At 39.9% G+C, this 14,574-nt stretch overlaps 1 protein-coding gene across 2 annotated transcripts in view; it reads right to left on the bottom strand.

The window, feature by feature from the left end:
- Positions 1-2,774: 2,774 nt before the first annotated feature.
- The window catches only part of CIMIP1 (ciliary microtubule inner protein 1), a 30,379-nt gene continuing 18,579 nt past the window's right edge, over positions 2,775-14,574 (bottom strand). The window contains exons 5-6 of one of the 2 annotated variants that reach the window (XM_081946546.1): positions 7,496-7,660; positions 2,775-4,902 (exon numbers count right to left, since the gene is read on the bottom strand). In XM_081946546.1, coding sequence (XP_081802672.1) covers positions 7,505-7,660 — 156 coding nt within the window. In that variant the 3' untranslated portion in view covers positions 2,775-4,902; positions 7,496-7,504. Of the gene's footprint in view, positions 4,903-6,559; positions 7,661-14,574 lie in introns of those variants that run through there. The other variant, XM_081946545.1, reaches the window with a different exon arrangement.

Raw genomic sequence — 14,574 nt, 5'->3', positions numbered from 1 at the left:
ATAAACTCGTGCTGGTAGCCAAGCACCAAAACTTTGATTAGGTGACCAGAGGGATACAACAACAGTGATAAGTGCAAAGACCAGTCATAAGTCACTCTTTTATCTGCTATCATAATTTCAACAGTTGTTAAATGGTCATAAGCTAAAGACTATCTCTATATAGTAAAGAAGGAAACAGCTGAGAACATCTCCCAAACTTCCCTGACACCGTTGGAAGTCTTCTGTGACACAAAAGGTCCTCTTTCTTCAGAATTCATCATAGGTTTCATGGGAATGGAACACAATTTTCTGAAGTCTAAACTGGCAGGGATATACACTCACAATTAGCACCAGACCATCCATTCTTTCCTTTAGGGCGCTTGATGATCAATAATTAAGCCAACATATAAAAATAGCACTTAGATTTATATACCGTTTCACGGTGCTTTCCAGCTCTCTCTAATGGCTTACACAGTGGGCATATTGCCCCCCCAAAATACCTACCTTGGAAGGATGGAAGGCTGAGTCAACCTTGAGCCAGACAGGATTGAACTCCTGGCAGCTGGCAGAGTTAGCCTGCAATACTGCATTCTAACCTCTGCGCCATCACCGCTCTTATCATAGCAGAATGGTGAATGACTTTTGCCACGATCTGTGCATTTTATTGTTTATTAAAATAATACAATATGATGACCCCTTTCATTCTAGAATGCAAGATATGGAATAAAAATGGTTTTAATATAAAATGGTAGATTCCAGCTGGACTCCAGGAGAAAAAAAATCCTAATAGCAAGGACCATTGAAGTAGTGAGCTCCTTCTACATGAGCTAAAGCAGAAGTTAAGTTATTCTCAAGAATGCTTTAATGTCAGTCCAGCTCTGGCTGAGAGTTAGAGATAGTGGTCCAAATGCCCCTTCCAACTCTGATCTATCAGAATAGAGCTGGAAGGGACCTTGGAGGTCTTCTAATCCAACCCCATGCTCAAACAGAAGACCTAATACCATTTCAGATAAGTGGCTGTCTCTTCTTAAAAACCTGTGATAGCATACCAGTGATAAAATTGAATTTTTTTTACTACTGGTTCTGTGGGCATGGCTTGGTGGGCGTGGCATGGGAAGGATATTGCAAAATCTCCATTCCCACCCCATTCTGGAGCCAGCCAGAAGTGGTATTTGCCATTTTCCAAACTACTCAAAATTCCCGCTACCAGTTTTCCAGGACCTGTCAGAACCTGCTGAATTTCACCCCTGTGGTGCACCCACAACTTCTGAAGGCAAGCTACTCCACTGGTTAATTGTTCTCACTGTTAGGAAATTTAATTCCAGGTTGTTTTTCTCCTTGATCAGTTTCCATTCATTGTGTCTTATCTTGCCTTCTGATGTTTTGGAAAATAAGTTGATCCCCTCTTCTTTGTGTCAGCCCCTCAAATACTAAAATGTTGCTATCCTGTCACCTTTAGTCCTTCTTTTCTGTTGACTGTTGACTGACCATACCAGTTGACCCCTCTTCTTTGTGGCAACCTCTCAATAGCCTTTTTCTATGCTCTTCATAAGAGCCCCTCATTATCACGCTATGAATTCTGATTCAGAATACTGTTCATAATAAAGAATGGGATAAATGATTGGCAGGAATTATTTTAGTTGAATTTGGTTGAATTTATAACATTCATTGATGAATGAATGACTCAATGAATTGATCACTGAATCTATCAATCTGTTGATCCATCTATCAAACAATTTCCCCGTGCCTATTTAATCTTATATCTATGCTACGAGTACTGGTGCTGTTCTATTTTACATCTCACAGTGAAGCATTAAGAGAACCTTGTTACGATTAAGAAACTTAACCAATAACAAGAAACAAAAATATGCACCCACAAAAATTAACACGGAAACCTTCGTTTCAAATCCTAAAGGTGATCTTTAAAGGACAAGAACAAAAGTCACACGGGAATTGGTCTTGATGCTTATGCCTAAGATAATACATCAGATTTACTTACACTGTTGTGACCTTGGCAATTGTGTGGCCTTTTAAAGCACTGGTGACATTTATGTACCCAGTTGGATTCCAATAAGGAGGTTAATTTCCATAGATTAAATGCCAGGTTTCATAGCTGGAGTGATTAAATACTTGGATGCTGCCTGTTTGCAATTCACTAGCCAGACCTTTTTATCACTAATTTGTAACTGTGTTTGAAGGTGACTGCTATTGTTGTTATCCCCCTTTTTTAAATAAAAAAAAAGAACATCCATCCAGGAGGACCATGTTAGAGAGATCTGGTTAATGAAGAAATATATTTAAAAATTATTTGACGGATGAAAACAGGAGAGAGGAAGCCCAGATGGACACACACACACAGAACAAGTAAATTTTTAGAACTGCAGAAAATCCTCCACAGCTTAAATTATTTGCAGCCCTGTCTTAAGTACCCTAGACCAGAGGTGGGTTCCTACCAGTACGGTATGGTTCTACCGAATAGGTAGTAACTTCAGTGGACACGTGACTGTACCGGTTCTATCGGCAGCGTCGTAGGCACCGCCATCTTGTTTTTTGTTTCTGCGCATGCGCAGAAGCAATTTTTTTTACCTCTGGTGCATCAAGTGTGCGCGTGCCCAAAGCGCATCCCTGAGCGAACCAGCAGTAAAAGAAGCCGGAACCCACTCCTGCCCTGGACCACCAGTTTAAAAGAATCTCTGAGTTGAGCCAAACTTCTTTTAAGTTTGAAGTTGTAATAGGCTCACTTTATAGTTTTAAGTGTAATGATCAGCTGTGAATGTTTTGGGTGCTGTCAGCCATCCTGGATAAACCAAGCAGGAAACCCAACTAGAGGAACGTTTTTTTTTTCTTTATTGTAAGATTATATTAACAGAATGTTACAAGTTTGAAAGTACAGACTTCCCATCACCAATTTAACTGTTTGATCCATTAGTGTGAATATAAGTATAATCTTTATTGTCGTTGTACTTAAAAACAACGAAATTGGTTACCTCCCTAAGTTTCTTCCTCTGCCTGTTGAGTCACCGGGGGCCTCTCTTGTCTCATTGCTTCCTAGGCAGAGAAAGAAATTTAGGAAAGAGTTTCCTAATCTCTTTTCATCTCTTCCCCCTTTCCTCTCACCTTCATCCCCACATTTCATTACAAGTGCTCATATTTTCTAGACTACGGGTGTCCAACCTTGGTAATTTTAAGACCTATGGACTTCATCTCCCAGAATTCCCCAACCAGCCATGGTGGTTGGAGAATTCTGGGAGATGAAGTCCCCAAGTCTTAAAAGTTCCAAGATTAGACACTCCTGGTCTAGACTTAGTGAGATAGATGTTATAGATAAGTACTTTGTGGAACTCAAAAGGTGGACTTCAAGTCCCAGGAGTCCCCAGCTAGCCATGCTGGTTGGTGAATTCTGGGAGATGAAGTCCCCAAGTCTTAAAAGTTCCAAGGTTAGACACTCCTGGTCTAGACTTAGTGAGATAGATGTTATAGATAAGTCCTTTGTGGAACTCAAAAGGTGGACTTCAAGTCCCAGGAGTCCCCAGCTAGCCATGCTGGTTGGTGAATTCTGGGAGATGAAGTCCCCAAGTCTTAAAAGTTCCAAGGTTAGACACTCCTGGTCTAGACTTAGTGAGATAGATGTTATAGATAAGTCCTTTGTGGAACTCAAAAGGTGGACTTCAAGTCCCAGGAGTCCCCAGCTAGCCATGCTGGTTGGTGAATTCTGGGAGATGAAGTCCACAAGTCTCCAAGTTCCAAGGTTGGATACTGTTGGTCTAGACTTAGGAAGATAGATATCAGAGATAAGTCCTTTGTGGAACTCAAACAGTGAAAGTCCTTGTTTGCCCATCTAAAAATTCCCCATCTAATCTTTTGCAAAAGGAAATGTTTTAATGATCTTTGAGATGAAATCCAATTAGTTTTGTACTGAATGCATGCATGCATGTGCTTACTATATGGAAAAACTGGTGTGCAATATATTGATAAGCTATTACATCTGGGGGAAATCAATATTATACAAAGCTCATATTATCATTGAAAGACACAGTTAATTATAGATGTTGGAGCTCTGATTAACAGTTTGTAGTGCACGCTACTTAGCAGCAAATCTTCCTGCATTGTTATCCAAAGCCTGATATATATATTTTTTAAAAACCATACATGGACATTGACATGCAATGTTTTTAGTCTTAACATCATGTTTTATTGCTATATATCATTTAAGTCAAAGGCGATTCATTTCCAGATCTGAACCTGAAAAACATTGTTCTTGGAAAAGGCATTCAAAAACTTACATAGAAAAGCCCTTTATTTGTAATTCTGTAAAATCTTCTTGTTGCTGTTTTCCTTCTAACTTAAAAGTTATTTTCCTCAAATGTATTTCCAAAAGCTTTTTTTCAAGCCACATTTAAGTTCAAGAATCTGGAGGGGTAGAGCTGGTCAAAGCTAACCTAATCTACTCAGTTTTTTTAAAAAATATTTTTATTATTTACATATATGTATATTGAACACAGTGTGATTGTCCTGGCATTTCATCCGCCCTAAAAACCAAAGTGAAAACAAATAACATATATACTACTTAAACAGTGCTAGTGTTGTACAATTATTTTTAACCATCCAATTCATTCTAATACCATGATGCATATATAGTATCTCATTCCAGGTCCCCCTACCCTAATTTTTTCGTATTCCGACTTCCACTTCGTGCGTCTAACCATCGATAAAATCTGTTCCAGGTGTCATAATATTCTGTCTCTCCTTTGTCTTTTATTTTTAATGTTAGTCTATCCATTTCTGCACAGACTAGTATTTTCCTTATTATCTTCTCCTCTGAAGGGGTGTTTTCACTCTTCCATTGCTCCATATACACCATTCTTGTTGCGGTCAGGATGTGCAGTATTAGGTACACTGTTCTTTTATCATCTGCTGTAATGCCTAATAGAAATAATTCTGGCTTGAACTCTATACGTTGTCTAACCATTTTTCCTAACCACATATGAACCGAAATTTCCTTGCTTTTTTACAGGTCCACCACATGTGATAGTATGTGCCTGGTGTTTGTTTACATTTCCAACAGCTTGGGGACATATTGCTAAACATTTTGGCCAATCTTGCTGGGGGGAGATGCCACCTATAAAACATTTTATAAAGATTCTCTTTATATGATATGGCCAGTGTCTATTTCCGATTTCTCTCCTAAAGCTTTTGCCAATTGTCCAAATCAATGGTATAGCCATGTTACTGTGAAAGACAGAAATTGGTGAATGTCGACATTCACCAGTGAATGTCAACATTCACTGTGAAAGACAGAAATTGGTGAATGTCGACATTCACCGGTGAATGTCAACATTCACATAGTCGCTTGGTGTATGTCCGTAATATTTGCTAAATACCCTTATTTATGACTTACACTAAATACCTAACCCTAACCCTAACCCTAACCCTACGTATTTGGTATGTGTTGACATTCACCGGTGAATGTCGACATTCACCAATTTCTGTCTTTCACAGTAACACATACAACCATCGTTTCTTTAACCTGTTCTTCTTTCATTTTATAATCTAATAAATATTTGTATAGTATCCTTATCAATTTGTCAACACTCCCACTAATAATTTGTCTAATGTTGTTAATTCTCTATAAAACCCCCATGTTTTCACATCCTTCACGTAACATGACTGTATCTGCAGGTATGACCACCACCACTCCAGTTCCACCCCTTGGTCTTTCAATTCTAATCTGGTTTTCAATTCACCCTTCTCATTTAGTATAAATGATATACTAAATCTATTCAGTTTTTGAGATTGGGAAGCCCAGCCAACACTACTGTCTATCTCAACGTTGTTCATTTAATTAAGTTTTAAAGACTTAATTTTATTGACTTATTCCATGTCTCACTTTGATAACTACTAAGTCCCACCTGAGTTATGTGTGTCACTGATTGAGATCACGGAGTTTAGAGAACAGGCATTTAACCCTCTGTTGGCTGAATTTTGGTATATTGCATTTAAATTCTTTACCTATTGTTGGTTCTCTTTTGGGGAATCTTTGATCAAGTTGCTCTTGGTTGATCCACCTCTTCCTCACTTCCATTAACAGCTGTCCATTTTCTTTTTTCCACAGTTCATTAGATGACAAAAGCTAACCAATTTTAGCAGATCTCAAGGAATCGAGCAAAGCTGAATTGAATTACGACTCAAAAGATTACCAGCAAAATCAAATGAAGCCCTTTTAGACACCAGATGGGTTCATACAACATGCTTAGCCAACTCACTTATTGCGTACACATGATCTCCCAAGCTCGCTAAGTATTAATCTGGGTTAGAATTTTTGCGGCTCTCCATGTTGTGCAAACCAATATAGTTGTGATTCAATTTATTTAAGTGGGTTAATACAAAGTCAGGTTAAACAACAAGCATGAACACAGCCATGACAGCGAGCAGAAACCACACATTTGGTGTTTGAAATATAAACTATCCATTAAAATAATTATCAAACTTGTGTTAAATTCATGTATCTTTTTGATTCCATTGAGTAGATGCCTGGAGTTTGGTAGCCCAGATCTGATAGCATTATTCCTTTCCCCGCCATCTTAAAAGGTTTGTGAAGCTCTATTTATTGAACAAAAGGCTCTTAAAAGGTTTGTGAAGCTCTATTTATTGAATAAATCATAACTGGCTGAGCTCACACAATCTAGACTTAAACCACCATTCGTAGATAATACTGTAGGACACAAACCAGCAAACCACGTTACATTTTCATGTAGAAGTAGACAACTTTCTGATGGCTGCTCCAGAGGTGGGTTGCTCCCAGTTCAGACCGGAATGGGCGAACTGGTAGTAGCAGCGGAGGGAGTCTCCCCCCACCCGCCCGGATGCTTCTGCACATGCGCAGAAGTGTTGTGTGCGAGCACGAACTGGTAATTAAAAAATTGGCAACCACTCCTGGGTTGCTCTTAGCATTTTTGGAAATGCCAAGACCTCAGAATGAAGGGGATTGCTCTAAAATAGATGGAACCATATTACATCCATGAAAAGTCTAGGATTTTTCCTTTTTTGGAGTAAGTGTTTTTTTAAAAAACTGCATTAATTTTATTTGGCTCTTGTAGTACTAGTTTGGTGTGTGTGCCACCTCAAAATGGCAGGAAGCATGTCAATTATACCTAAAGTGAATCTGGGGGGGTGGGGCAGTTTTGAAGATCATATAGATCTCCATGGGAATCTCAAGCAGTGTTTCTTTTGCTCCATTCTGCTATAAATCTTCTGTGGTCCCCAAATTGTTATGAAGGAAGAGAGGACCAGTCCAGTAACAAAACAGTAAGGTAACATAACACATTGCACAGAACTAGTGTTTAATACTGCTGTTACTAGGCTACGCTTCCTGTACCGTAATTAATTTTAACCCCAAGCATTGCAAGGGTGACAGACAAACAGGTTACTAATAGCAAGGCGACTCCTGAACAGAGATGGCTGAAAGATGCTTAGGAAAGGAAAGGAAATGAAAAGAAACCAAAGTCAGCCTATGTACTCGTTGAAGTCAGTCGGTTGGTTCATTTGGCCATTTCAAGTCCTTGTAAAAGGCACCTTTGGAGCTTCTGATCTGATAATAACGCTCAAGTTCTAAGCCGGGAACGGAAGACCTCCAGCCGATAAACCCTTGGGTTGTTTTCGGAACAGGCGGGGATGAGACGATCTGAAAGTTGAGGAGCACCTGTTTTATATTTCGATTTAGGATCTTGCAACCTGCTTTTTCTATAATCAATCAAACTCAAGACAGTTAACCATTCAAACAAATTAAAAGGAGCAAATATAATAATCTATATACTGTACTTTTCGGAGTATAAGATGCTCCGGAGTATAAGATGCACCTTAGTTTTTGGGGAGGAAAATAAGGAAAAAAAATTCTGCCTCTGCCTACCAGCATTCATGGTATTCATCTGGCTAGCATCCTGTCAGTGTGTGAGAGAGTTGAGGGCTGTTTGGAAACAAACAGTATTTGCTGTGTGTTGAACAAGGAAGGAGACAGCAAGGAGTCATAGCATGGCTTGTTCTGTAGTAAAGCTGCATGCTGTGCTGATATCTGAAACTAAAATTGAAAGTGAAACTTCTCTCCTCTGCTGAACTGCCATATTGGAAAACCTGCTTTTAGTATTGTATATTTACTTAATGTGTTATATTATATATAAAGAGAAGTTATTGAATCCTGCTGCATCAGTTACTTGTGTGTCTTTTTTGAATGTGATTGCTGCTACAAACTCTGACACATCCTTGCAGCAACTAACGAACAGCCAGGTCAGCTTCAGCACATTATTGCAGCCTGATTCAGCATGAACAGCTGATTGGTGGGTGAATCAGCATCCCGGAATACCCCAATCAGCTATTCCAGGCTGCAGGGATTGCCACAGACCATCGCCTCTTCTGTGCCTTGCATTTTTGGCTACATTTGGTCAATAAGACGCACCCAAATTTTCACCCTCTTTTACAGGGGAAAAAGTGCATCTTATACTTCAAAAAATATGGTATATAAAACCAGCTGTGTTCGTGTGTGTATGTTCCATCATAACTCTGGAAGCAATTTCAACCAAACTTGGTACACAGATGACTTACCCTATGGAAACAAATACTATGGGGGTAAGACATCCCTAACACCCCTTGGGGTGTGTGTTCTGCTAAGACACAGCCTGTTGTGCCTTACAATGGCTTCTACCGTACTGCTGTAAAATAGCTTCTACTATGCAGCGCAGTGGAGTCACCATGGTAACAGCTTCACAGTACTCCATAAGGGGACTCCTTCTGGTAAGGAGGAAAATCCAACATTAGAAATTGCGGCAACTTTCATAGAAGGAGGGTTGGGGTAAATAAATACCCAGGCTGGGTTATCAGCTAGTTGTAATGAAAAGTTACTGTTGAATCTAGTGTGCCCATATTATTGCAATAGCATTTAGACTTATGTACCACTTCACCGTGCTTTACAGCCCTCTCTACAGCAGTGTACAGAGAAGAAATGTTCTTGCTACAGGCAGTCCTCGACTTACAACAGTTTATTTAGTGACTGTTTGAAGTTACAATGGCCCTGAAAAGAAGTGACTTATGACCATTTTTCACGCTTACATCCCCATAGACCAGGGGTGTCCAAACTTGAGAACTTTAAGACTTGTGGACTTCAACTCCCAGAATTCCCCAGCCAGCATGGCTGGCTGGGGAATTCTGGGACTTGAAGTCCACAAGTCTTAAAGTTCCCAAGTTTGGACACCCCTGCCATAGACACTTGATCAAGATTTCAAAGTTCCAATGTTGTTTCTGCTGCAGTCACATGACTGCATTTTGGGCCATCAGCAATTGGCCCCCTTTTCATGCTTTTTGTGGCACCCTGTGATATCAGGTGCAAATAATCAGGAGTATTTGTTGAGTTCAAATCATAGAAGAGTTTATTGTTGCTACCTATACCCAAGGATCTAGTTCAATAATGGTTAAAGCTAAATAAGGGCCAATAGAAACAAAGAGGACTGGACTTGGATCTTGTGTGGCAACGCAATGATGCTAAACTAATGACACATTTACCTCTGCCCTCCAACTCACCCTGCTCTTTTCCTATATATGGCCACGTAACTGTGATTTATGATGGTTTTGTTAGAAACCAGTGTTTATTTCGGGTTTCCAACAAAAACAGGAGAACAATCCATTTGCTTAACAACTGCAGTGTTCACTTAGTGACTACCATCTTTGCTTAACAACTACCACAAAAAAAGTTGTAAAAACAGGTCCGGTCACATGGTGACTCACTTTATGTCCATCAACAACTAATGACTGTAATTGCCAGGTTCAATTACGGTCATAGGTCGAGGACTCTCTGCATTTACTGTTCATTAAGTTTTACACTATATTTTTGTTAGAAGCGCCCATGTTATTGTTGAATGTATTTTATGAAGAATAAGTTAATTACAACCCTCACCCACTTTCGATTATGATTATTTTATTTTTGCATTTGTTCAAGACCTCTACTTGAGTTATCTTGACAGGACCGCTTGTGCCACTTGCCGGTTGAAAAGTTTCAAGTAATAAAATATTAAAAGATTCAGCACTGTAACTTTAGAATCTCACCCTGGGAATCAAAGATGAGAACGTTGGGATGTGAAAAATGTTGCATGCTGTATTTTTTATCCATATTGATTATGGTCAGTTTACCAAGCATTGCTCTTTGGCATATTTATTTATTCATATATATATATTTGTGTTTTGCTTGCATGTTAGAAATAATTGATTTTTCAATAAAGGTCTAAGTGATTTTTATAAATCTTGGTTGTCAGCATCCAAGACCACATTTAATTAAGTAGGTCAGCAGCATTTTGTCAGACCCACAAAAATATATAGCTAAAAATCCCTCTGTAGGTGCTCTTGGGTCTCTGCTTGAATCTATTTCCTTTCCTCCAAAAGAAATTGAATGGGGACAGAATATATATTAGGGCTGCGTACGTCTAAAAGGTATTAGGAAGAAGCTCTTCAAACCTCTCTGCCATTCTTCTCTTGACTTCTGCATGAACCTGGGGGTGGGTGAGGGGGTGGGATGCTGCCTTGGGTAACATGTTGCTTAGAACAACAGCAATTTTTCAGTAGAGGCACAGGGGGAAAAATGTGGTTTTTTTTTTCAATGACATATTCTGCGAAAATGTAAAATCATGTCAGAGGTTCTCCCTTGATAGGCAAATGAAACCTTGATTAGGCTTGATGGTAAGCCTAATCTGAAAATGAAGATTATGGAAACACAGAATGCAGGGAAGTACAGGTAGTGGTGCTCGACTTACAAACACAATTGGGAGCAGAATTTCTGTTTGCATTCTGTTGCATTCGTGCAGGGTAACATTCGTTTCTAGTTTTACTGATTTATATTCAAAAACAAAGATACTGTGTGTGCACAGAACTATCGTAGCTGGAGTGCAAAACTACAGATGGCCAATAGACCATAAACTGTGATGGTGAACCTATGGCAAGGGTGCCACAGGTGGCACACAGTGCCCTCTCTCTGGGCACATGGGCTATCGCGCAACTTCAGCTTCACCGCACATTCACGTGTGCCTCCTGCCAGCCAGCTGGTTGTCGGGTCTCTGCTGCGCATGCCCAGGGGGCAGGATCCATGCGGGTGTGTGTGTGTGTGCACATGCACGGGGGGAAAGGCACGTCTTCCTTCCGATTTCCTTCTGCACAGATCTCAATAAGACAGCAGTCATATGGCACTAAGATACTATCACAGAACATCAGAAGTAGAGAGAAAATGCTCCAGCAGGTAAAGAGGAAATTTAATAGGAAATTCCCTTTGATGCCTTTGATGCCTCTTTCTCAGGTTCTAGGACTGGCTATTCAGACTGAGAAATATCAACATTGGGGAGGATCCATCAGGGTCTTGGGGGGAGCAGAGGGTTGTGTATCTGAAAGAGAGCTGAGCATACCAACCTTTTACCATGCCCCCCAGTGAGGGGAGGAATGTAGGTCATGTATTGCAGCAAGCTGAATTAATTCCTGAGCAGTGGGAGAGAATTAAAAATAATAATGGTAGGGAGAAGGCAATGCACATTATTCCGCCCTCAATTCTATTCTAACAAGGGAGTGCTGGATTTATCAGAATGCGCTGAAAAGGCAGCTGGATTACTCTGTAAAGATAAGGTTGAATATCCAGTGTCAACCTTGTTCCTGTTTAAATGCTTAAGTACATAAGGGCTCCTAAATATCCTTAAACTCAACATGTTCTCCTTTTCCCCATATCTGTGTTCGTCTCAGTCCAGTTGTGTCTTATTTCAAGTTTCCCCTATGTGGGGAAGTCTAACACATCTGGAAACCATTGTTGTTTTATCATATGAAGAAAGAATGGATTCAGGAGTAGGCAGACTGTACCCAGATGATTCCAATTTAGGAGCTAACTATACTAGAGAGAGCCACCACAATTAAAGACAATGGTTCTGTATAATCCATTTGGCATAATCTTAAATTGACCATCCCTCTTTTTCCTCATTGTGAGAAGCAAAAGGACCTCTTTGAGTCACCTGGGAACTGTGCACTTAAATCACTAGCTGGTATCCATCAACTTGTTTACCAGTTCTATTCAAGTGATGACTCACAACTGATCTATACAGTGAACATTTCAACTCAACAGCAGCAATGGAAGTCAGTAGATGCAAGAAAAAATACAATGTACTCTTCAAGTCCCAACAGATGTGACATGAAAGACAATGGGAGCATTATTCCCACAAGCAAGCTTCCTTCTCATAACATGCTTTACTCGGTCAGCCACTAACCAAGTCAAATTTAGGTAGAAGATTGTCAAGAACATCTCCATGAATAGTCAGAAGTTGTGAAAGCAGAGCTGCTTAACTCATTCTTTGCATCAGTCTTCACACAAAAAGAAACTATAGCCCAACCTACCAAAAAAACAAAACAAACCCCAACAGCCAATAACTGTAAAAGACAGACTAGAAATAAAAATTAAAATAAGCAAGAAAATGGTAAGAGAATATACCTGTCTGATCCTGATGAATATAAATCACCGGGATCTGGAGGATTACATCTCAGAGTTCTGAAGGTGCTGTCAGATGTTATCTCAGAACCATTGTACCATATCTTTAAAAAATCCTGACGCTCCAGGGAAAGACCAGAGGATTGGAAAAGAGCTAACGTGGTTCCCATCTTCCCCCCCCCAAAAAAAAGGAGAGGGGGGGAGGGAAACAACAGACCCAAGAAACAACAGACCCAAGAAACTACAGACCAATCAGCCTAACCTCAATACCTGGGAAGATACTGGAAAAAATAATTTTAAAAACAGATCTGTGAGTATCTAGAAACAAATAAAATTATAATTAGTAGACAGCATGGATTTGTTAAAAACAGATCATACCAAACCAAAGTTATTTCATTCTTCAACAAAGTGACTAAATTAGTAGACCAGCAAAACATGGACATAGTATACTAAAAATTTAGCAAAGCATTCAACAAAGTAGACCACAACCTACCTCTTGATAAACTAGAAAAATGTGGGAGAGACAGCATCACCACCAGGTGGATTTGTGGAGGGAAGTAAGCAGTGGGGTACCTCAAGTTTCTGCCTTAGGCACAGTACACTTCAATATTTTCATAAAATGACTTAGCTGAGGGAATAGAAGGGGAACTCATCACATTTTCAGATGACACCAAACTGGAAGGAATAGCCAATACCCCAGAAGACAAGCTCAGGATCCAAAAGGATCTTGACAGATTTGAACAATGGGTCCTATCCAAAACGATGAAATTTATTGCAGGAAAAAAAGCAAATCTAGGCAAGAAAAACCAAAGGTACAAGTACAGATTAGGTGAAACCTGGCTCAAAAACAGTAACTATAAGAGGGACTTTAGAGTCCTAGTGAACAATCTCATAAACATGAGCCAGTGGTGTGCAGCAGCAACTGAAAAAGCTAATATAATCACTGGTTGTATAAACAGAGGCATAGAATCAAAGTCATGTGAACTCAGCTTTATAAAGCCTTAATACAACCACACCTGAAACACTGCATCCAGTTTTGGTTACCACATTACAAAAAAAAAATGTTGAGACTTTGGAAGAAGTGCAAAAAGAGAAACTAAGATAATTAAGGGACTGCAGACAAAAACATATGAAGAACAGTTGCAGGAATTGGGTATGGCCAGTCTAGAGAAATACTTTGGCTGCCTGATGAGAAGGAAGGAGTCACTGGAGAAGAGCCTAATGCTGGGAAAGATTGAGGGCAAAAGAAGAAGGGGACGACAGAGAATGAGATGGATGGATGGAGTCACTGAGGCAGTGGGCGTGAGCTTAAATGGACTCCAGAGGATGGTAGAGGACAGGAAGGCCTGGAGGAATGCTGTCCATCGGGTCTCGATGGGTCAGACATGACTTCACAAGTAACACCAACAAGGACAACAAGAAGTCTAGAGAAAAGGAAGTCTAGGGGTGAAATAAGGAGAAACTTCCTGACAGTGAGGACAATTAACCAGTGGAGCAGCTTGCCTTAAGAAGTTTTATATGCTTCATCACTGAAGGTTTTTAAGAAAAGACTGGACAGCCATTTGCCCGAAATGGTATAGGGTCTCCTTCTTGAGCAGGGTATTGGACTAGAAGACCTCCAGGGTCTTTTCCAGCTCTATTCTGATTGAAAGTTATTATGGTGATAGGAAAAGTGCTTCAACTTCCTAGCAGATTGACAAATTTCAATTAGGAGACTGCAGACATTTTAGAAAAGGCAGACCAACCTGGGCAACTTTAAGACTTGTGGACTTCAACACCTAGAAGTCCCAAGCCAGTTCTCTTCTGAATCAAACCAGATCCAAAAATGCCAAGAGAATTGCTTGGCACTCTGACAAATCAGCCATTAGCAGACAAGCTGAGATAAGCTTCATCAGCAGCCTGTTGAAAAAAGGGAATCAGCCAAAGGTCAGAGAAAGGGGCAAACAGCTCTAAGCAGCCCCTTCCTCAACACATGACGATTAATTAACCACCAGCTCAATAGGAAGCAGCATCAGACAAACAGCAGCAATCAAGGAAGAAACAATACCCCATTCACACAGGCATAAATGAAGAAACAATACCTCGTTCTGAGAGCAATCAAT

The sequence above is a fragment of the Natrix helvetica genome (genome assembly GCF_964273705.1).
Source record: "Natrix helvetica genome assembly, chromosome: 3".
In the NCBI taxonomy this organism is placed as follows: Eukaryota; Metazoa; Chordata; class Lepidosauria; order Squamata; family Natricidae; genus Natrix; species Natrix helvetica.
The sequence above is the reverse complement of the archived record's forward strand: the minus strand, read 5'-3'. Positions and strand labels throughout refer to the sequence as shown.